The following is a 22,542-nucleotide window of genomic DNA, read 5'->3' on the forward strand; positions in this document are numbered from 1 at the left end:
AATTAAGAGTAAAAACTTTGAAAAAGTCTCCCTTTGAAACAAGGATCGGTTACAGCCACGTTCCATTCCGATTTCAAACAGCCAGGGAGTCTTTTCCAAGAAAGAGCAGGTGCAGGAGCCAGGAGACGTCTGCAAATAGCCACGACTTTACGGCACAAGCCCACCACTCTGAAGGGGTTTTCCGGGGGCTACGCGTCTTCAGGCAACGAACACTTTACTCCTCAGGGCACAGTGACACAAGGACATTCGCATCACCGTTCAAAAAGCCCCTATGCAGTCAGGACACACCCAGGACAGCCACCTGCCTCTGCCCAGAAACACGCCCCCCCGGTTTCTGCCACAAATGCGTCAGCGACAATGTCACTTACCTGCCAGGGCTTTTTCGTAGTTCTTGCCCATGGAAATGAAGTTCCGGAGGTTGGGGTTGTACTGCTCCATGATCGTCTGGAGGGAAAAGCACAAGAAGCAGGAGACATTAGCCAAGCGGGGAGGGACAGTTCAGGCTCCCTGCCGGACGACGGAGCATCCCCGCGTCTGGTGTGGGTATGCGCGTGGCGGATTCACATGCATCCTGCCACGCGCGGGGAATCCTCCCCCACAGCCCTCAACAGACAGCACAACTCCGGCTCACAGAGGTTTTACACGAGGCTAGCGGCTGTCCTACACAGCCCCGCTTTCAGTGCGGCAAGGGCTTATGCAGAATCGCAGGCACCACGAAGATTCTGTTTGCCTACAAGGGTATCTATTTTTTCCAGCTCTGGCAATACAAAGCCCCGCGTAATAGGATCGCAGGATGATATATGATCACGGCCGCTGGAGATAAGCTAGCGACATTCCTAAATCAAATGGATAAAGCAGCAGCGCTGACAGAAAATGAGCTACTTGGCTAAACGCAAGTCCTGTTTCTATGCTCTATTTTGTATTTATAGCCAGAGTATTGTCCCAGTCCTGTCTTGACAGGAGATGAAGGTATCAAAGGACATTTATTGCTACACTGACTATCCCATCTATATTTATGAGGTACCAAACCTGCTTTTGTACTCGGATAACTCACTGCCGGTAGGCGTGCCAAACTGTAGCGAAACTGCACTGAGGAAGGCGGATAAAGCACCTACTCGTGCATCTTCCTTTGACTAGATCGATAAAGCCTTCCAAAAAAATAAAACCCGTGGTCCGCTCTCCCGCCGACTGTCCAGCGTAGGCAGAACATCTCCAAACGCAGGTTTGCGCGAGGTCTCAGTATATCAGAACACAGGGAAATACAGGGAGCAAACATTTTTTAATTTTTTCGATGCCTAGATGCCAGCAAAGAAGAACACATAGTAGCGTCTTTCCTAGGCTAAGTGCACCTTCCGGTGCGGAAGGATGTATGGGTAGAGACCACAGCAACCCCAGCTAGAGGGGTGCTATTAAGACAGAGGCGGGTTTCTCTTCGCTTGCATCATTTGGTAATGACCAATGCAATGTATCAGCTTGGCAGATTAAAGGGGAAGGCACAAGGAACCTTAAATGTCTTTTATCGCACAGGGCAACTCAGTCCGGGTCCCAGCAGCCGGCCTATCCCTGATGCCTGGCACGAGACAGAGGACCCAACGGCAGCCAGCAGGCACCTCCTCGGACCCTCTCCTCCACTCCGACTGGTGCCAGCCGGAGCAGAGCTTCCTAAAGGGTTAGGGGTTGACATCTTGGGCGGTCGGTAATGGAGGCAAGGGAAGGTACAGCCTTTCCAAAACTGCCTAAGGCTGGGGCCGCCCGCAGGGAAGGCTGGAACTGCAGCACAGCAGCCTGGCCCCGTCCGGCCGCTGGGGGAGGCAGCCCGGCTCAGCAGCCTGGCCACTGGTGGAGGAGGGGGAGAGACGGGGCCACGGAGGGGTAGCGCAGCTTTCCCCGGCTGCTGGGGTGGGCTGGGCCATCACAATAGCCATGGCTCTCCACGTGGCCAAACAGGATCGGGCTGGGGTGGGTGGGGCTTAGTTCCAGGGGCGGGGCTGGATCTTGCCTTAGAATCATAGAATCATAGAATCCTAGGACTGGAAGGGACCTCGAGAGGTCATCGAGTCCAGCCCCCCGCCCTCAAGGCAGGACCAAGCTCCGTCTACACCATCCCTGACAGATGTCTATCTAACCTGTTCTTAAATATCTCCAGAGAGGGAGATTCCACCACCTCCCTTGGCAATTTATTCCAATATTTGACCACCCTGACAGTTAGGAATTTTTTCCTAATGTCCAATCTAAACCTCCCCTGCTGCACTTTAAGCCCATTACTCCTTGTCCTGTTCTCAGAAACCAAGAGGAACAAATTTTCTCCTTCCTCCTTGTGACACCCTTTTAGATATTTGAAAAGGGCTTCCCCCCGCCACGCACGTTGGACATACACAGTTCTGGGTTTGATACAGTCACTGTCCATCAACGGCTTGTTTGGACAAAGGCGCAAACGAGGTGGCATTTTCAGCCTGTTCCTAGCAGAACACGGCTCAGCCAAAACATACGGCTGGTCTTTCTCAGCCTGGACTTTCTCTTGCACTTAGGTCCTGGGAGGAAAAGTTGTCGAAACACCTCTCTGCCTTCACCCCTGCCCCCCCACCTAGGGTCTCTCCCTTCCCCCCACCTAAGGGCTCAGAAAGAAGGTTAAACCTCCTTGTGCTACTCTGTGGGCACCAGTAAAATTCAGCTGGTCAGAAAGAGCGAGTCAGCAGAAATCACTTTATAACCATCTAGCACTGGAGTGGGCAATAATTTTTGGTGGGGGGAGGGGAATTCCAAGATTTTGGAAAGTGGTCAAAGGCTGCACTTTTCTGTGGAGGTTGGGTGCAGGAAGACACATGGGGTAAGGGACTGGGGTGGAGGAGACGGAGGGAGGTCTGAGATGGAGTCTGGGCAAAGGAGGGGGTTGTGACCTGGGTCAGGGAATCGGGGTGGGTGTTTGGATGCGGGAGAGGATTCCGGCCTGGGGGAGGGGCGTAGAAGGGGGTAAAGAGTCTGGGAGGGAGTTGTGACTTGGGGCAAGGGGGTGCGGAGGGTTTGGATGGTGACCTGGGGGAGGCAGTTGGACTGCAGGAAGGGCAGGGGTGCTAGAGGCAGGCTCTGGGAGGCACTTACCTAAGTGTCCCCTGGCCAGCAGCCCTGCAGCACCCCCAAGGCAGGCTGAACTCTCTGCCTGCTGCAGTCCCAGACCGCTTGGAACTGCAGCTGCTCCTGCCACATGGGAGATAGGAGATAGGCAATCTCCATTATTATTGCCTAACAAAACATGTAGATGGTGTCATGGGCACAGCCCACTTCTTCAGATGACCAGAGTTACGATTAGAGGATAAGGAAACACGAAATAAATAGGGGAAGGAGGGGGGAAGCAAGGTGGAATCTGTGCTCTGGATGGCTGATATCACGGCTTCTTGTAAGTTCCACTGTAGCCGGGGTGGGGAGGCGTCACCACACAAGAGATGTTTTCTGGCCAAGAAGAGTTTTTTCAGTTTAGTGGGAAAGGGCTGACTTCCTTCCAAGCTCCCCCGACAGGAATCAGGTGGCTACAGAGGAACGGCTCTTTATAAGTTGGTAGCAGGCTGTGAATGCCTGGTTCCAACCCTGCTCTGCTCCCGTAAATCGTCCAATCTCCCAGTAAGATGCCATGGTTACAAACGAGACACCAGTTCTCCGGCTGAGCTCTGTGGGAAGATGTCAGATTCCATCCTCTCCCTTCCCCTTGGACTAAACTCTGGCTGTATACGGGGAGCAGCCTTCAGTCAACACAAGCTGGGGTAGCCACAGGATATTTGCCTCTCTGCCTTTGGGAGTAATCACTCAAGGATGAGCGAGGGCAGGGACATGAAATTCAGTTTAATACCCAAATACCTTTGTGCCCCCGAAGCGTGAATGAGCATTCTTTTGCGGAAGGAGAGGTCACCCGTCTTTCACCCTCACACCACCATATTACACGGACGGTTACACACTTATAGAAGGTGGGGGGGGAGGGAGACAGAACAGACTCTGTCGAATAAGCTGATTAAACATCTGTCACCTCATCTGAAGCTGGCCCAACACCATAAAGCTCATTTTCCGCCCGAAGCGTTTTTATCCGTAGTTCCTGGTGCCTGTTCTTTTGAGAGAGTGAGACCGTTTAACGTGCTTCTGCAGACACAGCCGCTGCGGTGGATCAGCATTGCTAAGTCTTCGCTTTCTCAAAAGTTTAGAGCAGCAGGTTATTTCAATAACAGCCCCCTTGGCACAGGGGCGACAGTTTAATACACTGTTTGATGGCAAGACTTTAAAGTTTGTTAGCTCAGGAATTGGTTTTCATCCTCAGCAATGGCTTCCCCCCAGCACTTCTAGCAGGCCAGCAGGAGTTATAAGTAAGCCCTGAGGCCACCTCTGTCCTAACTAGAAACTCCCTGCGCTCTGGAAAGCTTTGCAGAGACACCAAAAGAGCAAACGTCTCAGGCTAAGTCCACACTGGGAAGGTCTGGGGACAAAAATGCTGTCGCTGTGCAAAAAAAGTCGCCAAAAGCGAAAACTGGGCAAACCGTTTTTTCTGCCTCCCATGGTCAATATTTCCAGGCCACGGGGCTAGCACCCTGGTGGCAGAACAAAGCAGTGTGGGTGAACATCCCAGTGTGGTGGGAAGGCAGAGCTGATCCCTGCGCTTCTTGGGATTCTCTCGTAGCTCTGGTAGCTCTCCGTGCTGGGAATGTCAAAGCACCACAGCCATCTCTCCAGCCCTCCTTCCACAGCAGCCACCTGTCTGCCGGGCTCTGTCTACACTGGCATGAATTTCCGGAACTGCTTAAAAACAGAATACTATTCTGTTTTCAGTTTTTCCGGAAAAGGCAGGCTGCTTTTCCGGAAAAGTCCTTTTTCCGGAAAAGCGTCTGTGGCCAATGTAGACGCGCTTTTCCGGAAAAGACTACTGGGCTGTCTACACTGGCCCTTTTCCGGAACAGTGTTCCGGAATAAGGACTTATGCCCCAGCGGGAGCAGAATAGTTTTTCCGGACTAGCGGCTGATTTTGTACAGTAGAGCGTTGTTGCTTTTCCAGAAATTCAAGGGCCAGTGTAGACAGCTTGCAGCTTATTCCGGAAAAGCGGCTGATTTTCCGGAATAAGTGGCCCAGTGTAGACACAGCCCCGCTGTGTTCCTAGCCGGGCAGAACAGGAGCATTCCAGTGATTTGCTCTTTGTTTGTTCCCCAAATGGAGCCGCTCACTCAGCTGTTAGACATTTTCCCAGAGTTTTGAAAGGGGAGGGAGTACAGGCTTGCAGGGCAGCAGAGATCACAAAACACTGATCACAGCCATCAGGGCAAGCATGGTGGGATATTGGGGGAAGCTAGTTCTCTCAACAAAAACAAACAGCAGAGTCCACGCTGGGTCTGTCATCAAGGAATTGGTTTTATAAAGGGGGGAGTGGTGGTAGTGGGGGGGGGGGGAAGAGTGTCTCTTAAGGGAGGATTTTTTTGTTGCCAGAACTAGGTGATTTTCCTGACAAGTGTCTCATTGCCGTGTCAACGCTCTTCCTGGTTGGTCACCAAGAGGCAGCTTTTGACGTGCTAGATTAGACAAGCCCTGAGACAGCCAGTTATCTTTGCATAGTACACACACTGTGCTCCTCCAAGGGGGGTGATGTACACAGCGGGTATAAAGGGATAGCATGTTGGGCAAACTAGCAAGCGTATTGCTAATGAACACTGTTGGTCACCTTTTGTCCTTTGGTTCAAAATATGTCAGACAAGCGGTACTACGGCATTTTCGCAACACTCTGTTTCTCCATAATTACAGGAGACAAGTACCTATGAGAAGTTAATTACCACTATGGGACAGAGAATTTACAGATCATTCCTTAGGTGACATTTACTGCACGTGAAATTTGGCAGAAAGTTATGCTCACAAGTTAGTACAGGTGGAACCTCTCTAGCCCGGCACCCTTGGGACCCGACCGGTGCCAAACCAGAGAATTTGCCAAACCACAGGAGGTCAGTATCGTCTGGCAGCATGACCAACACTTCCACTGCGGACTGGACTCTGAAGACATCGAGGGGTCAATCAGAACAAAGTAACAGCACAGAATATAGAGCGAGGCCGGGTGGCTGTAAAACTTTATGGGACTGCAGGAAACTTGGCCACACCCATGATAACTGGACATATGGCTAACTAAAAATCATGCCAGACCACGGATATTGCTGGATCAGAGGTTCAACCTGTATTTCCTAAAATAGAAGGGAATAGATTCCCTCCACTGACCACCCCATGGTCTCTGCACCACCATTTAGAACAACCTTGACAATTCTCCCACATCCAGCCATTAGAAATGGGGCCAGTCCCCTTTCTCCGCACTTCAACACACATCACAGCCATTCTCGGATCAGGCAGAGCTGTTCCATTTAAACCTTTCTCTATGCAAAGCTCAGACCCACAATTCCTGGCTGAGAGATGTTTACCTAGAAGAAATACTGCCCTGACTTCTGGGGGGGTGGGGGGGAGGGAAAGGATTTTGAATTCATTTGCTACGACCAACATACACACACGCACACGCACACACTTTTACAGCAAAGTCTAAGAGGATATCCGTCCCCTCGCCAAGGAAAAGACTTACATCAAACAATGTAATGGAGTCTACAGACCGAAGAAAGCATTATCCCTAATCAAAACACACAGAGCTCTCATTGCACAAGCATTTTAACAGTTTTCCAGAGCCAGTGCCAGGCTGGTCACAGTTGGGTGCCTTGCATAATGCATCGCTGGGGCCTGCGAGTCAAACCTGCTTTTTCCTTGGGTGTTAACTTGACGCCCATTATATGGAACAAAACTGTAATCATCCCGGAACCGGCTGCAAGCCCTGGATGGCAATTAATCTACTGTACAGATGCAAACAAAGGTAAGTCATCTCGATAAACACAACAAGTAGCCCCGTGGCACCTTAGCGACTAACCAAAATATATAGATTCATGAGCTTTCATGCTTAACACTAGACAGTCTCCACAACAAAGGATAACTGGACAGAAATCAGACATCAGAAATAGTGGAGGAACTTTTTTACCAGCCTGGGCACTTAGGGATGTAAACGTAGCCACTCTTCTAAAAGGAATGTCACTCTCCAATTAGAGTCTACAGAACTGAAATGCATCTGCAGATTTGACACCCTTACCCTGGGCCTGAACATAGAAATTAACTGGATGGCACATTACAAAGCCAGTTTCTCTTCCCTTTAATATCCGCGTTTCCAAATCAAAGCTACGTATGGACACATCCAGCCCACTTAAATTAGTCTCATTAACATGAGTCTTACAATGGACAAGTCCTACCTCTGCTGTGTGTGTGTGTGTGTGTGTGTGTGTGTGTGTGTGTGTGTGTGTGTGTGTGTGTGTGTGTGTGTGTGTGTGTGTGTGTGTGTGTGTAAAATACATAGACGTTTCTGTTATGGCCACTCCGATTCATCTGATGAAGTGGGGTTTATCAGTGGTTCATCTCTAAGGTGCCACAGGACAACTCCCGGTTTTTAAAGTTACAGACTAACTTGGCGACTCCTCTGAGATCTTGTAAATACAGCACAGCTTGTGGCTAAAAAGGGAATCAAACACAAGACTCCTCCCTAGAGGTGCACAGTGCACATCTGAAGCCTGTTACGTAAAAGGCTTAGATGTCCCCTTTTTAGCCACTAAGATGATGTTTCTAGCCATTGTTATGCAACTAAGGACAGCCGCTTAAATACAGCCAATCTACAAAGGGGGCGGATGGAATGAGATCAAAGGGAACCAACTCCTCATCGGCACATGTTACGAGCCAAACTTTCAATAGGATTTTTGCTGGCCATGAATGTTTTTGGAAACTCCCTTCATTTGCGCAAGGGCCCATGTAACGAAGCCGGCCGCGACGCAGGAACGCAACTACGAAATCGCGGCGGCTGCTCCAAAATGAAAGGCAGCACAAGCACATCCTTGTGGGGGAGGAGCAGGTGAGATTCTCCAGAATTAACGTAGCATCGCATTAAGCAGAAAGGACGGCTTGGAGAAAACTCAGAGTCATCCAGAAAAAACCCAGGAGTAACTGAACATTGCAACGCAGAGCAGCTGACTAGGACATAGAACAGCTGACTAGGACATGAGAGTCACCATGAGGCCAAGGAGTAGCAAAGAACCAGGATTCAGAGAGCTTTTACACCACCCTTCTGCAAACCTGTGCTTCCTAACACAGAGATGGGCCGTGGAAAGAGTTCCCGTTGCACAGAACAGCCCTCTGGCTCAGCCACAGCAAACACAAAGAAAGCAAACAGATGCGTCTCTGCCTCTCCCACTATGTTTTCTTGGCCCAGCAAGGTGCCAGCCAATTTGGAGAAGGGTCCAGCAAGGCCAGTAGTCAGCAAAACCCTGGTAGCGAGAACAAACCACCTTCTTGCTCAAATTCTGCCCCATCAGCATCACTCACAAGTTGTCTGCCTTCCATATGCTGCCTAGGCAGAGTCAGGCGGGATGGAAAAAAAAAAAAAAAAAAAAAAAAAAAAACCTGACGGCTAAAGATTGAAAGGGCTTGGTTTTGTTCCACTGCACTAAATTCCTCAGTAATGCTGCTCAACTCCCTGGGACTGTTATGCCTTTATTCAACTGCCAAAAATGAAACGAATGCAAAGCACGAGGTCTCCCCGACACAGTCCCACTGAATTCAAGAGCAGGAGAGAGGAAATGCTCCAGAGGGAGTCTCTTCTCTCCCTGTGCTAGGAGTCCTCCCAGAAAAGCAGAAAGATGCAGCCACTCCTAGGGCCGCAAAAGTTTAGCTGGGCTCAGCTGTGCCCATCTGAAGTCGCCTGCCTGGTGGGAAAGAGGGTTTTAAGTAAGCGGATCTGTTTGGTGTTAGTGTTCTACTGGGTAGGAAATGAACCGATTCCCTTAAAGCCTTTTTAAAGGCTCAGTTACGTTGGCAGGGAAGACAACAGCTCTGTCACCATCGGCTCAAGCTGCCCCCAAAGCTCAACATGGAGTTAAAAAAAAAAAAAAAAAAGCCCTGGTCTGTTCTCCTCTAAGAGGCAGAGGGAGATGGCGAGGAGGCAGCTGAGTCTGTCTAAGCAACAGAGGTCACTGCCGAGCGCCCGAGTGGAATGAAACAGGCATGTTCAATCTGTAGAGGCAGTGACTTTCTGCACAACGCACGCTACTCTGGACAGAGGACGTGCACCGCTACCAGTCAGCGCGGGTCAGTAACAAGCCTGCTTCCCCGCTGTCCCCCAGCAGGTCAGTAACGCGCGTGCTTCATGCGCGATCCTTCCAACAGCTCTAACCGGACCTCGTTTCGATCCCGTCTCTCCTCCAGCCTGGCATTGCCCACGCTACAGACCAATACTAGCCAGATGCTGCAGTCGCTCAGGGCCTGGGGCAAGACATTTCGGCACTGTGCCGGAGAACCCCTCCATCTGCAACCCTGCACTAGTTCCAGGCTACCAGGGCTGAAGCAGTGAAGACCAGCCCTTGGGAAAAGGACGTCCTTAGTGTTATGGCCATTTTCCCTGTTGCCGGACATTTTCCAGACCGTAAACCGGCACTGCTGCCAAAGCCACCACATGCTCTAGGCTTCCCAGCTGCGGCTTGCTGTTTCTTCACCCTGACTAGAACAGCCACATTAGGAAGCAGAGGCGCCCACCCTGGGGCCGGCAGGGCATTCCTGGGGATCCCAAGGAGCTATTTGGTCCACTACAGGCTGAACCTCTCTAGTCCGGTACCCTCAGCTGGGTGTAGAACCAGAGAATCTGCCAGATCACGGTAGGTCGGTATTGTCTAGCAGCATGGCCAACACTTCCACTGCTTGCTGGGCTCAGAGAAGACTTTGAGGGGTAAGTTAGGGCTAAACAGCACAGAACCCTGAGCCAGGACTGGGGGCTATAACCAGACCTGATGGGACAGCAGCAAATTTGGCCGCACGCATGAGAAGTGGCCATGCAGCTAACTCAAATCATGCCAGACCAGGGATATTTCTGGACCAGAGATTTCCAGATCAGAGAGGTTCAACTTGTCGTGCTGATTCTCCCAGTGTTCCCCAGCTGCTAAACGCCATCAAAGGTCAGCCAACATCCACCGAAACGCTCGCCTAGTCCTGCTATTGTTCAATACCACTGCAGCACTAAGACACCAAAACCCGGTCTCTGTTGGCTTATGGGTGGCCACCCCGTCCCTCTGTACAAGGTTCCAGCCCCAGAGAGAGTATTTCAAGCCACTGAGGGCTGCGTGATGGTGACTCGAAGGGGTGGGGAGGGCAAGGCATTGTACACAGGAGGGGAAGCAGCCATGCCATTCTGTGCGAAGATGTGCCCAGGCTACTGACACGCAAGAGCGGCTGCAAGGAATTCCAATGGCTAAATGGGTCACCCCAGCTTCAGAAACTCATTATCTCGGCATTATTAATTAATACGCAAACCCTGGTGACAACTGTCCTCTCAGCCAGTCCCACCCTGCCTTTCTAACAAGGCTTCAGAGGGCCCGAGCCTCTGCTAGAGGGGATGTTACATGGGACTCGTGAGTAAGTCTAATTGCCACGATGAGCAGGCTCAGTACATACCTTCCACGTCCGCCTCTCCCACCCAGGAAGCTGGCACCCAAGGGACACCCCTTAGAAGAACACTGGTATCTGTGTGTTGCAAGTGCCACTGTCCTCACATTGCCTAGGCAATAACAGTGACACATAATGGGACTGTACGTATGGGGAGTCATTCTCTGCCACTCCCTCATGCGGTGAAGGCCCACACCCCACTCACATGCCAATGGCTGCTCCCCACAGTACTGGGAAACTTAAAATCTTGCTGTGGCATCAGGCGAAACGCATGTTCCCCAACGTCTCTCTACGGGCCAGGGTCTGCCAAGAGGGGGCCCCATGCCACGTAGCCAGCCACGCCGAAGGCGCCATCTTGGAGTGTGCCTGACAGCCACAGCTTCCACACGGAGGGAGAGCTGGGCCGAAACGGATGTAGGCTGAGCCCCGACTGACGCTGGAGGTTAAGACCAGGACCTTGAAGCAAACCAAAATGTGGGAATTAGTCATGGAGCGCAGGGATGCGGTGTTCTCATGGGATCACTTCATCTAGCCTTAGACGTTTCGTTGCCATGGAGACGGTCTGACGGCCACTTGGACCCGTTAGAACTTCTTTGCGGCCCTCACTTTCCCTCCCCGGGCGGGCAGGCAGTATCCCTGGAGGGAGCTTTGATCCCCCTCATCCAACAGGAAGCGTTACTGTGCTACACAACACATGCTGGAGAGCTCATGATACACAAGTCTACCCCATGAAACCGTCACACTTGGCCAAACCGTTTTCTATTAACGACTCGGGAAACAGGAAGATCCACGGCATACCGTAAATGGGACACAAACAGGGGACAAGCTACCAAGCCAACGAGCTAGCTCAGGGTAACAGGCAGGGAGTGGCCAGCTGCCGAGATCCAACCAGAGGTGGCTGCATTTCAGCGATGCTAGTTACAGCTATCCTGGGAAGGGAGAAGCTATACGAATATAAAGTCACCATCCGCTTCCTTTTTAAAGCATCCCCACTGTATCTGGATATTTTTCAGGGCTAAGTTATCGGCGCAAAAAGCTCAGGTCCCTGTCAAAATTCAACAGCAACGAAACTGAAAGAGGAAGAAGCCCCGAAAAACCACAGGGCTGAAGTAACAGCCATGCCCACCGCCAGGCAGTGGGTTTCTTCCTATTTGCCTCATGCATCCGCAATGCAAACTCTTTTGGCCAACGGAGCAGAAAATACACAAGGCTGCAGAGACTAGTGTCTGGGGAAAATGTTTCCCTGTCTTGTGTATTCCCTCCCCTTGCCGCACCCACAAAATCACCTGCCATTGCCCCTCCCATTCACCTGAACGGGAGTCTTGCACCTTCTCCCCAGACTCCGAGAATGAGGAAACTGAGGCTCTTGTGTTCACAATGACATTTATTTACTTCTGATGCTTAGCAAGTGACTGAGGAATTCTGCCCTCACTTGCTCAAGACACCTTCTTTTAAAAACAGAACCTTTCTTCAGGGCAGCCCAGAAATCCTGGCAAAACCACCATCCGTAGGAAAAGGCGTTTGTAACGTGACTTGGAAGCTGGAGTGATGCTTCCAGGAATATAAATCCACCACCACCGAGAGCATCCCACTCTCCAGGGGAAGAAAAGTAGCCAGCAGGTCCCCTGCCCAACACAACTGCTCTGCAAAACACCGCTCTCCAGACGCATTTGACTCTGTTCAGAGGGGCAAGGCAGCTTCCCCCTTGCTGAGTAAGTGTCACCGGGCATGTGCCAAGTTTCCCATGTCGCCTCTGCTAACAGCCAAGCTGCTCTCGGCCTCAGAACCGTGGCAGCAGCTGCGCGGAGACCATCCGGTCCACCCGGATGAATCAGCGCTTGCGGAGAGTGGGATTACGTTGGCGGAAGGTGCCAGCTGCCTCCACCCCGCTCTGTAATTACTCCACATGTGTAGGCAGCTGATTGTAGAGGCAGCATCGGCGAGGGGGAGGCTGACAGCTCCTCCACCATCTCATTAAGCACAATCATTCCGAGGGCGAGCGCCGGTGCTGGAAAATAATTACAAGGGCCTGCCGAAGCAGAAGGCCTGGGGAAAGCTTCGGCGCAGGAGCAAAGGGCCAAGACTTTTTCACTACGTTAAAAAAAAAGTTGCCAAAAGCCAGCTGCTTGCTCCAGTGTTCGCGGCGCCACCCGGCGCTCCAGCCGCACGGCAGGGCGGTGAAGTGGTTCCCACCAATTCCCAGGGTGCCAAGCGGCATCTACTCCCACCCAGCCGAGCACAACGCGGGCGCCCCCCTTCGGGGCTCTGCAATTCAGTAACTTCATGGAAGCAACAGAGAGATTCGTCCTCTGTTAACTCAGGTCTGGGGCCTGCCTCCCAAATTGAGGCAGAGTTCCCATAAGGTGAGCACTTACAGGGCGGCCACCCAGGAGCGAATCAGGTGCCGCCCAGTTGATTGGCAGAGCCACCCACAGCTGATCACAGCATACGTTTCTCTTGATGGTGCACATCCGCACCGGCCTTGGTGCGTATAACAAAATGTATTCTGCACCTATAGATGGAAAAACTGCTGCTGCGGAAAGCCTGCCAGCACAGCAGTTTGGGATTCCAAGCTGAGTAACACTTGGCCCAGAGAACCATTTTAAATGGAAGTATTCGACCCGAGGGACTCCAGAGCTTCCATTTGCCTTAGGAAGGTGCCATCCCGGTGCCACCAGCAAAGGCAAACGGACGACTGGCGAGAACAACCAAACGAGGGCACCGTCTGAAAGTAAGACAGGAAGAGGCACGCTGTGTAGCTCGAAAGCCGGTCTCGATTCTCTCGCCAAGAGACATTGGTCCATGCCAAGGTATTCCCTCCCCCACCCCCATCTCTTGAAAACGAAGATTGTTGTCCACGCACTCACGAATAGGAGCAGCCCCGACGAGCTGCGGCTGTGCTGCCTTCTGTACCCAATCGAGAGGTGAACGTTTAACTGGTTATCCCTAGACACTGCAACTAGGGATGCAAGATCCTGTTTAATTGGTTAACAGGTTAACCGCTTAAAGGGGATGGTAGGCGGGAAGGGAGATGATCCAGCTCCTACCTGGGGCAGGAAGGTGGGGGGGGCACTCCATGGAGCCTGGAGCACCCCCCCACCTGCCTTCCCCTTTAAGTGGTTAACCTGTTAAATACTCTGTTAACCAATTAAACAGGATCTTACATCCTTACCACCCAGTTGCATTGCAAAAGGGCTTTTCTATATGAGGATTTGTAGGGAAACTGCCACGAGACAGAACATGCTCATTAGTTCACGTGCTGCCGTCTGCAGCTAGGACGCTATTAAACCCCCCAAATCCTATCAAATATGCAGCAGGAAAACGACATCTCTTCCAACAAACCACTCCAGGGCTCCCCTCCTGGCCCCCAGTCGACGCCTGCACTAAGCTGTCACTGTTTGAAACCGCTCCCCTCGACATTTATGGAAGTCGATGGGAGAAGACCCTGAATCTCGTTTCTTGGATAATTTCTTCTGACGGTTGTTCCTCGGGATAAGCAAACGTCTAGTTTGTCAGGGTCCCTGTTAGAGTTTAAAACACTTGTCGTTTCACAGTTAACTCACGCTTTTCAATGTGGGTTCTGCTCACACTGCAAGCCAGGATAGCTTCATTTTCACCAAGTATCTGGATCTGCACCATACAGCAGACTCAAAGTTATGAGTTGTTTTGTCATTAGGCCTGCCACCTTTCCAGCTGCAGACTGAGGAACGCAGCACTGCAGGGGTGCGTGTTCAGAAGGTGCCCTTTGCAAGCAAAAAAGGTAAAACCTTGGGTTTGCCGATGAAGGTGATCCCACTCAGAGACAAGGCTAACATTCCTGCTTTCTTTCCACGGAGAAGCAAAGAGCATAAACTTTACTCAGCTGGTTTCAGACAAGACCCTCTTGGCCAATGTAAACACAAAGCTTAAAAAAGCAAGTTCAGTTTGCCAACGTCAAGGTAAATCGCCCCAGCGGATCACATGGGCATGACAAATAAGCCACGCAGCAGGTTCACAACAGGACTGTGCATGGACTCCCAAGAAATCACTCCGTACCCACATTGCAAACATGCTATTAACACAGCTCTTCGAAGACAAACACCTTTACGACTGCCGAGACACCAACAGAAACTGCTTGGTAGCAACTGACCCTGGAGACAGACCCATACAAATCACAACATTCTGAAGACTGGTAAGTCCAGTTTACTTATTCAGCAGCTATCATCAACATGTTTGCTCAGCTTAAGCACCTGCAGAATTCTTAGACACCGAGCCTTTCCGATTAGCACAACACTCGGTCACACGAGCAAGCAAGCAAGCACTCAGACTGCAAGGGAAAGTTAACATCCACGCATGCAGAATAGCCACCGTCAAACAAGCAGCAGCCTAGCAACACAGATTCTGTTAGGTCAGACAATTTTCCAGGAGGGAATGCACCCCCCATGGACACCTGCTGTCAAATTAAACTTTCACAGACACGAGAAACCTCGTTATCAGATGGGCCACAACAACACAGAGCACAGAACAGGATTTTAGTTCAGCAGCTCGCTGCTAAAATGGGCCCAGGATTTCCCACCCTGATTTTTCCTTGCTTTTCGCTTCCACATAGTTCAATGCTCCAGCCATGGATAAAACAGACAATAATGGAACCGCTCCAGCGTAACACACGACCACCAGCAATAGCATCTTAGGCTACAGGGATTGTAAGAGCTGATCACAGCTCAGCAAGAGCAGAGACACTTCACAGACCCTAATCCACACAGTGAGAGAGCAGGCTGGTTGTGAAACTCCAGAAAGGAAAAAGTCAAGAGATTCACCAACCTCCGATATAGCGAAATTACAGACACAGAGCGAATAACATGCTTTAAAAGAACCAGCTGCCTTGCTGGTAGATTTCTCTTCCGTTAACAGGTATATTCTTTACTCCCATCTGGCTCTAGCATCATCAAGAGGAGACGCATGAATAAATGAATCTGTCTGGTCCGCACAGGATTCCTGGCTTGTGAACAGTCATTAAAAACAAAAGAGTTCTCCAGTCCACTGATGCCAAGCCCTGCACCCCCAGGGCCAGAGTGGTTCTCGGATGCAGCTGTGAATAGTGCAAGGGTTTCACAGCACAGTCGGACGCACCTATAATTGTTTAAGACAATTCATGCTGGTGCTCTGCAGAGGGCTGGGAGATTTTACTCCGGCGACCATAAGCGACCAGGGCTTCCCACACACCAGCGCCTATCACCTCCGGTGAGGCCCAGGGCCAGCCAGGAAACCATAAACCCTTGGGAGCCGTAAGGAGGCAGATTGGACATTGGGCTTGATGTTAAAGCGCTGCTTTTGGAACCACCCAAGGAACTATTTGAAGAAGAAAATATTTTTGCCTGATAACATTTAACGGGGGGGGGGGGGAGTTAAAGAGCCCGCCCGCTAACCCAGTGCGCTTAGGAATCATTTTCACCCCCCACCCAGCAGACTCTTCCCATGAACTAGGGCTGGGAGCAAGCACCGAGGACCAGGGTTTCCGAGCGGCAGGAAAATCAGGAATTGACTCCAAGATGCCCTGGAAGAGGCGAGGCGAGGCGCTGGGAAACCTCCCACACAACTCCAGAGCCGCTCGGGCGCTTACATAAGATGGCATCGGTCTCCCCCTGCGCTCAGCGCAAGCCCCGGCCCCCGGCCCGGGGAGCTGCTCAAAGAGAGAGGCCGGGGCAGGGCGGCGCCGCAGGGACCTTCCCAGCCGGGCCCGAGAAACGCGCCGGGCAGCGCCCCAGCGCCCGGCTCCCAGCCCCGGGAGCGCGGCGCGGCAGACCCGAGGGGACGGGGAGGGGCGCCCGCCCGGCTCACCTTGTAGACGGTCTCGGTGAGGCGGTGAACCTCCTCGGAGCGCGCCATGCCGGCGGCCGGGCGGGGGCAGCAGCGGAGCCGGCGGCCGGGCGGAGTGAGGCGGGCGCGGCAGCAGCCGGGCTTTTATCGCCGCCCCGCGCCCGGCTCCGGCTGCCGCCTCCGCCCGCCTCGCCTCGCCTCCTGCCCCGCCTCGCCTCGCCCCGCCCCGCCTGCCGCCGGCTCCGGGCGGCCCCTGCGCCCCGCAGCGCCCCCCGAACCGCCCCGCGCCACCGCCCCTGCATCCCCCAACCGCCCCCTGCCCCCCGGAACTGCCCCCAACCGCCCCCCAGCCCCTGCCCCCTGGAACTGCCCCAACCTGGCCCCCGAACCGCCCCGCGCCACCGCCCCTGCATCCCCCCAACCACCCCCTGCCCCCGCCCCCCAGCCCCTGCCCCCGGGAACTGCCCCAACCTGGCCCCCGAACCGCCCCGCGCCACCGCCCCTGCATCCCCCCAACCACCCCCTGCCCCCCGAACCGCCCCCCAGCCCCTGCCCCCTGGAACTGCCCCCCAGCCCCTGCCCCAACCTGGCCCCCGAACCGCCCCGCGCCACCGCCCCTGCCTCCCCCCAACCACCCCCTGTAACTGCCCCCCCAACCACCCCTCAGCCCCCGCCCCCTGGAACTGCCCCTCGAACCGCCCCTGCATCCCTCCAACCGCCCCCCAGCCCCCTGGAACTGCCCCCCGAACCGCCCCCCAGCCCCTACCCCCGGGAACTGCCCCAACCTGGCCCCCGAACCGCCCCGCGCCACCGCCCCTGCATTCCCCCAAGCGCTGCCCAGCCCTCGAACCACCTCCCAGCCCCTGCCCCCTGGAACCGCCCCAACCAGCCCCTGCCTCCCGTAAGTGCCCCGCGCCACTGCCCCTGCATACCCCCAACTGCCCCCTGCCCTCTTTAACCACCCCCCAGCCCTACCCCCTGTAACTGCCCCAACCGCCCCCTACCTCCCAAACCACCCCCAGCCCTACCCCCTGTAACTGCCCCAACCACCTCCTACCTCCCAAACCGCCCCCAGCCCTACCCCCTGCATTCCCCCAACCGCCCCCTGCCCCCCATAACTGCCCCAACCAGCCCCTGCCCCCTGTAACTGCCCCACGCCACCGCCCCCCGTAATCACCCCCAGCAGCTCCCCCCTGTAACCACCCTCTGTAACTGCCCCAATCAGCCCCTGCCCCCCGTAACCGCCCCACGCAACCGCCCCCCATAATCACCCCCCAGCACCTCCCCCCTGTAACCACCTAACACCACCACCCCTACATCCCCCAACCTGCCCCTGCCCCACATAACCACCTCACACACCTCCTGACCCCTACATCCTCCCAACCACCCCCTGTAACCACCTCACACTCCTTGCCTCCTATATCCCCCCAAAACTTTGCCTAATCAACCCACACAACCCCTGCCCCTTACACCCACTCTGAGGTACACCCCTTTAACCACCCCATCTCCTCTGCCCCATACACCCCAACCTCCTCCTGCCCCTTAAACCTCTCTGACCAGCCTATTCCCTCTGCCCCACACCCCCCATCAGCCCGTGCCCCCAACACCCCCTCTGTGCTACACCCCTCTAACCGCCCCATCCCCTGCACCACACCCCCAATCTACCTGCCCCCAACATTCTCTCCGTGCTACATCCCTCTAACCGCCCCACCCTCTGCCCCCTACACCCGATACCTACCCTACACCCTCTTCTCACCACCCCACACTCCCTACCCCCTCTAACCAACCTACACCCCCTTTAAACACCCTCTGCCCCATCTAAACACCCTACACGCCAACCCCCTTGCCTCCTACAACCCCTCTAACCACCCACTTCCTCTACACCTTTTCTGATCATTACACCCCCTCTGACCACCCTCTGCCCCCTACATCTCCTCTGCTCCTATAGCCTCGCTGTACTACGTCCTCTAACCACCCCACACACCTTGCCCCCTCTATGCTACACCCCTTGCTAACCAACCTACACCTTCCACTAACCACCCCACATCCCCTACACCCCCTCTATGCTACACCCCTTGCTAACCAACCTACACCTTTCGCTAACCACCCCACATCCCCTGCACCCCCTCTGTGCTACACCCCTTGCTAACCACCCCACACACCCTGCCCTCTACACCCCCTCTGCACTATACCCCCGCTAACCACTCCCCAGAGTCCCCCACACAGGGACTGGCACCTGCCTCCATCACCCTTTGCCCCTTCATCCCTTCTAACCACCCCTGGTGCCCCCACATGGGGACTGGCGCCACCCCTCCCTCACTCTCTGCCCCCCGTACCGCCTCTAAACACCCCCAGAACTTCTGCCCCCAAGTCTTCCTCTAACCACTCTCAACACCCCCTCAGAATGGGAACCAGCACCCTGCCCCCAGCCCCATCTGTCCCCTACGCCCTCGTCTACTCCCAACCCCCTTTGTCACCCCACGCCCGTCTAACCATCCTGACACCTTGTGCCCCCTACACCCTCTGTAAACACCTGTATATGCCCCCAAAATGGGGCCCATCACCCTGCCCCATCTTCCTCTGCTCTTTACACCCCTTCTAATCACCCTCTGTCCTCAGAACGCACACACACCCTCTGCCCACCCCACACCCGCCCACAATACCCCCACTTACCTCACAACATCCTCCAGCCAGCCCGCTACCTCACCAGCTCTTCCCACTGCCCACCCTGCTCACGGCAGACCCCGGAACAACCCCCCTCCCCATAACACTCTGCCCAGGCCAGAAAACCCCTATAACCAGAGCAGATACCCCAGAACACCCTGCCCAGAGCAGACCCCCCATAGCAACCCGCATTCTCTGATCCCCATAACACTTCATCCACCCCAGGCCTCCCATAACATCCCTCACCCCCATAACACCTTCCTGTTTCCCTCCCCATCCCTAGCATGTCCCGTCCGGGCCAGCCCCCTCATCATACTCCCCCCACATCCACAAAAGGGACCCTCAGTGCCTCTGCCACGTGCCAAGATGAGCAGGCTCTCTGCAGGCAGAGGAAGGGGTTCAGAACATCGGACGGACGGACGGGAGAGCAGCAGACAGGGGGACAGAGGGTTTGTTTCGGCAGGGAGCTAGGCGAATGGATGCACTCGTAAACAGGGAGAACGTGGGAGAGTGGGGGGGACTGGTGACTAGAAAGGGTCTGGGTGGGATGTAGCGAAACGTGGAGGCCAACAGGCGCATTGACCGCGGGGCCCGGGCTTAGCACATTGTAACGATAGCACCAGGCCCCTCCACCCCTTCCTCGGATGGCCTGGGTGCCCCAGGAGGATCTGGTCTGTTCACACCCAGCCTGCTCTGACTTCAAAGCCTTTTTAGTGGCCTGGCCACGCAAGTCCTTCTCCCCCCCAGGTTCCGTGCGGCAGAGGCAGTCTCTTCGTGTCTGACCGAGGGGAGGCTCCATGTCTGTCGGGGTTTCCTTTTGTCAGCGTCTGCCTCTCTCCCACCAGCAAAACAGGCCTCCGGCCCCAGAACCACGCTCGCCTCTTTCCCTTCTCACCCTCTCCACGGGTGGCCTCCCTCCAGCAAACACAGGCAGCAACAAGGTGCCCACACTGGCTGTCCACTCCACCGGGATCACTGCCTCTCATGGCTCCTGGCCCTGTAGGTTGCACTCTCGGGGGGAGGGAGGGGACAGGGAAGACAAAGGACGGACGTGGGACGTGGCCTGTTGTTTCGACTGACTTGTTAACGAGTCCCAGTGCAGGCTGTTGGTAAGATGTGAGCTTTCAAGGGAGGAAGGAACGTGGCACGTGGAACCACGTCCAACCACGGGGCGTGGAAGGCCACGTACAATCTTTCCAGGAGAGACCCCATCAGGCAGGAAGCAGTAGATCACCTGGCCTGTTGACCAGAGGGGGTTCGAGCTCGGTAGCTCGGATGCTACTCACTTGAGGGCGCCTGGACATGCACCAGGGTGCGGCTCTCAACTGAGAGGGGAAGGGAAGAGAACCAGCGTGTGGATCTTTCTCACGTTATTTTTAGTGGCGTTATGTAAGTTCTTTGCGACGTCACGGGGGGGGGTCCTTGCTTTAATTCCAGCGTGACAGCCCAGCAATTCAAACAAGCTGTTCCTCTGGTGAGGGAGATAAAAGGATTTGTAATTTCTCGTACTAAAAGGCGGCCTCTCAGGAGACCCCTTGGAGAGCGTCTCGCCGCGAGCTCCCGTCTCAGCCTTGGAGCCGAGCCGTTCCCTTCCCTAGTGTCATGTTTCTGCCAATATTGGGGTGCCCAGGAAGGTTGCGCATGGAGAGGGGCTCCCCACATCTCCGGCTGGAAGCATCCAGGGGTTCGTCTCGTCTTCGTTGTCAGAGGAGGATTTACCAAATCGTATCTGCCCACGGCTTTCCCCACGCTAAGAACCGGCCCGTGGCAGCTGCCTTCCTGCGCCAGTTCTTGGCATTTGGGCTTCACTAACCATGCCCCAAGGAGTTCCGCTTACCCCAGCCTGAGACTGGGCGCGTGGCCGTCGCAGGCCACTCGACTTGTTTTTCTTAGCTGTTCACTGGTTTCTGTGCTTCCCGGCGCAAGCATCCAGCCATGGCGGGAATGTATTACGGTCCCTGTGGGGTTACAGGCCCCTCCCATTTTCCCTGCACCCCTTGATCCCTGCTGCTTGCAAACAGGCTCGGAGAGGTGTCAGTGGTTCCCTTGTGTCTGCTGTAGAGATGGAGCCTCCCTTTCCATTTGCAGGCTACAAAACAAGGACGAGAAACGGCGTGGAATAGTTTCCCAGGAAATCCGGTGGGAGTCCTATTATATGAGACATTCAGCACTCCAGAGAAGAAAGCCCTGGAAAATACAGAGTAAGGACTGACACTGAGCAGACAGACCAGGTGGGATCTAAGGTCAATATTCTCTATATTATGCCTGGAAAGAGACTGGACCAAATGATCAAACATCCACATGGAAGCACCTAGAGGACAAAAAGGTCACAAGAAGCAGCCAGCATGGATCTGTCCAGAACATGCCCTGTCAACCATCCTCCTTTGACAGGGTTACTGACCTAGTGGAGGGGGAAGCAGCAGATGTGATGGATCTTGGTTTTAGGAAGGCTTTTGCCACAGTCTCACATGACACTTACAAGCAAACTAGGGAAACATAGTCTAGATGAAATTACTGTTCAGATGGGTCCACAACTCGTTAATAGACCGTTTTCCAGGAGTCGGTGTCCATGGTTTGCGGTCAGACTGAGGAGAGCGAATCTGGGGGAGTCCTGCAGGGATCAGTCTGCAAGGACTGGTCAGTATTTTCATCCGTGACTTGGGTTGTGGAGTGGAGAGTAGCTCTATAAACTGGCAGATGACACGGAGCAGGGCAGCATTGCAAGCGCTTTGGAGGACAGGAGTCGAACTCAAAACGGTCTTGAGAAATTGGAACGCTAGCTGGAAACCAACAAGTTGAACACCAATATAGCCGCGTGCAAAGTGCTTCCCCGAGGAAGGGAAAGCCAAAGCATAGCTACAAAAAGAGGGATGACAGGCGAGGGGACGGGAGGTGAAAAGGAACGGGGAGGTCTGGAGGATCACAAAGTGAATATGAGGCCACACTGTGGTGCAGCTGTGAAAAAGGCAAATTCTCTGGGGTGCGTCTACGGGCGGGGGGAGTTGTAGGACATAAGAGTTCGCTGACTCGCTCTGAGGCCTTTCGGAGCATGGGGTTCCAGCTCTCGGCGTCGCTTTAGGAAAGCTGTGGGGGTCCGTCTACACTTGCCCCCTAGTTTGGACTAGGGAGGCAAATGAAGCATACCGAAGTTGCTAATGAAGCGCGGGATTTAAATATCCCGCGCTTGATTAGCATATTTGCAGCCGGTCGCCATTTTAAAATGCCGGTAGCCCGAATTAACTCGCCACATGTAGTTGCCGTAGTCCGATCCAAAACCCCACCCTCGAATTAACTGATATGAGGAGTAACAGTTAATTTGAGGGAAGGGTTTTGCATCGGACTACCATGTCTACACACGCAAGTTAATTCAGGCTACCGGCATTTTAAAATGGCGACCGGCTGCGAATATGCTAATGAAGTGCAGGATATTTAAATCCCACGCTTCATTAGCAACTTCGGTATGCTTCATTTGCCTCCTTAGTCCGAACTAGGGGGCAAGTGTAGACGGACCCTGGCTAACGTAGAGGGGATCTAGAAAGGAGCAACAAAAATGATCAACGATC

The 22,542-nt window shown here is 54.0% G+C and overlaps 1 protein-coding gene across 6 annotated transcripts in view; it reads right to left on the bottom strand.

The window, feature by feature from the left end:
- Positions 1-16,496, bottom strand: part of BAIAP2 (BAR/IMD domain containing adaptor protein 2) — a 94,777-nt gene extending 78,281 nt beyond the window's left edge. For all 6 annotated transcript variants that reach the window (XM_075904079.1, XM_075904081.1, XM_075904076.1 and 3 more), the window contains exons 1-2: positions 16,337-16,496; positions 369-444 (exon numbers count right to left, since the gene is read on the bottom strand). In XM_075904079.1, coding sequence (XP_075760194.1) covers positions 369-444; positions 16,337-16,384 — 124 coding nt within the window. In that variant the 5' untranslated portion in view covers positions 16,385-16,496. The remainder of the gene's footprint in view (positions 1-368; positions 445-16,336) is intronic.
- Between the last annotated feature and the right edge of the window lie 6,046 nt (positions 16,497-22,542).

The sequence above is a fragment of the Pelodiscus sinensis genome, chromosome 20, assembly GCF_049634645.1.
Source record: "Pelodiscus sinensis isolate JC-2024 chromosome 20, ASM4963464v1, whole genome shotgun sequence".
Taxonomy (NCBI): Eukaryota; Metazoa; Chordata; order Testudines; family Trionychidae; genus Pelodiscus; species Pelodiscus sinensis.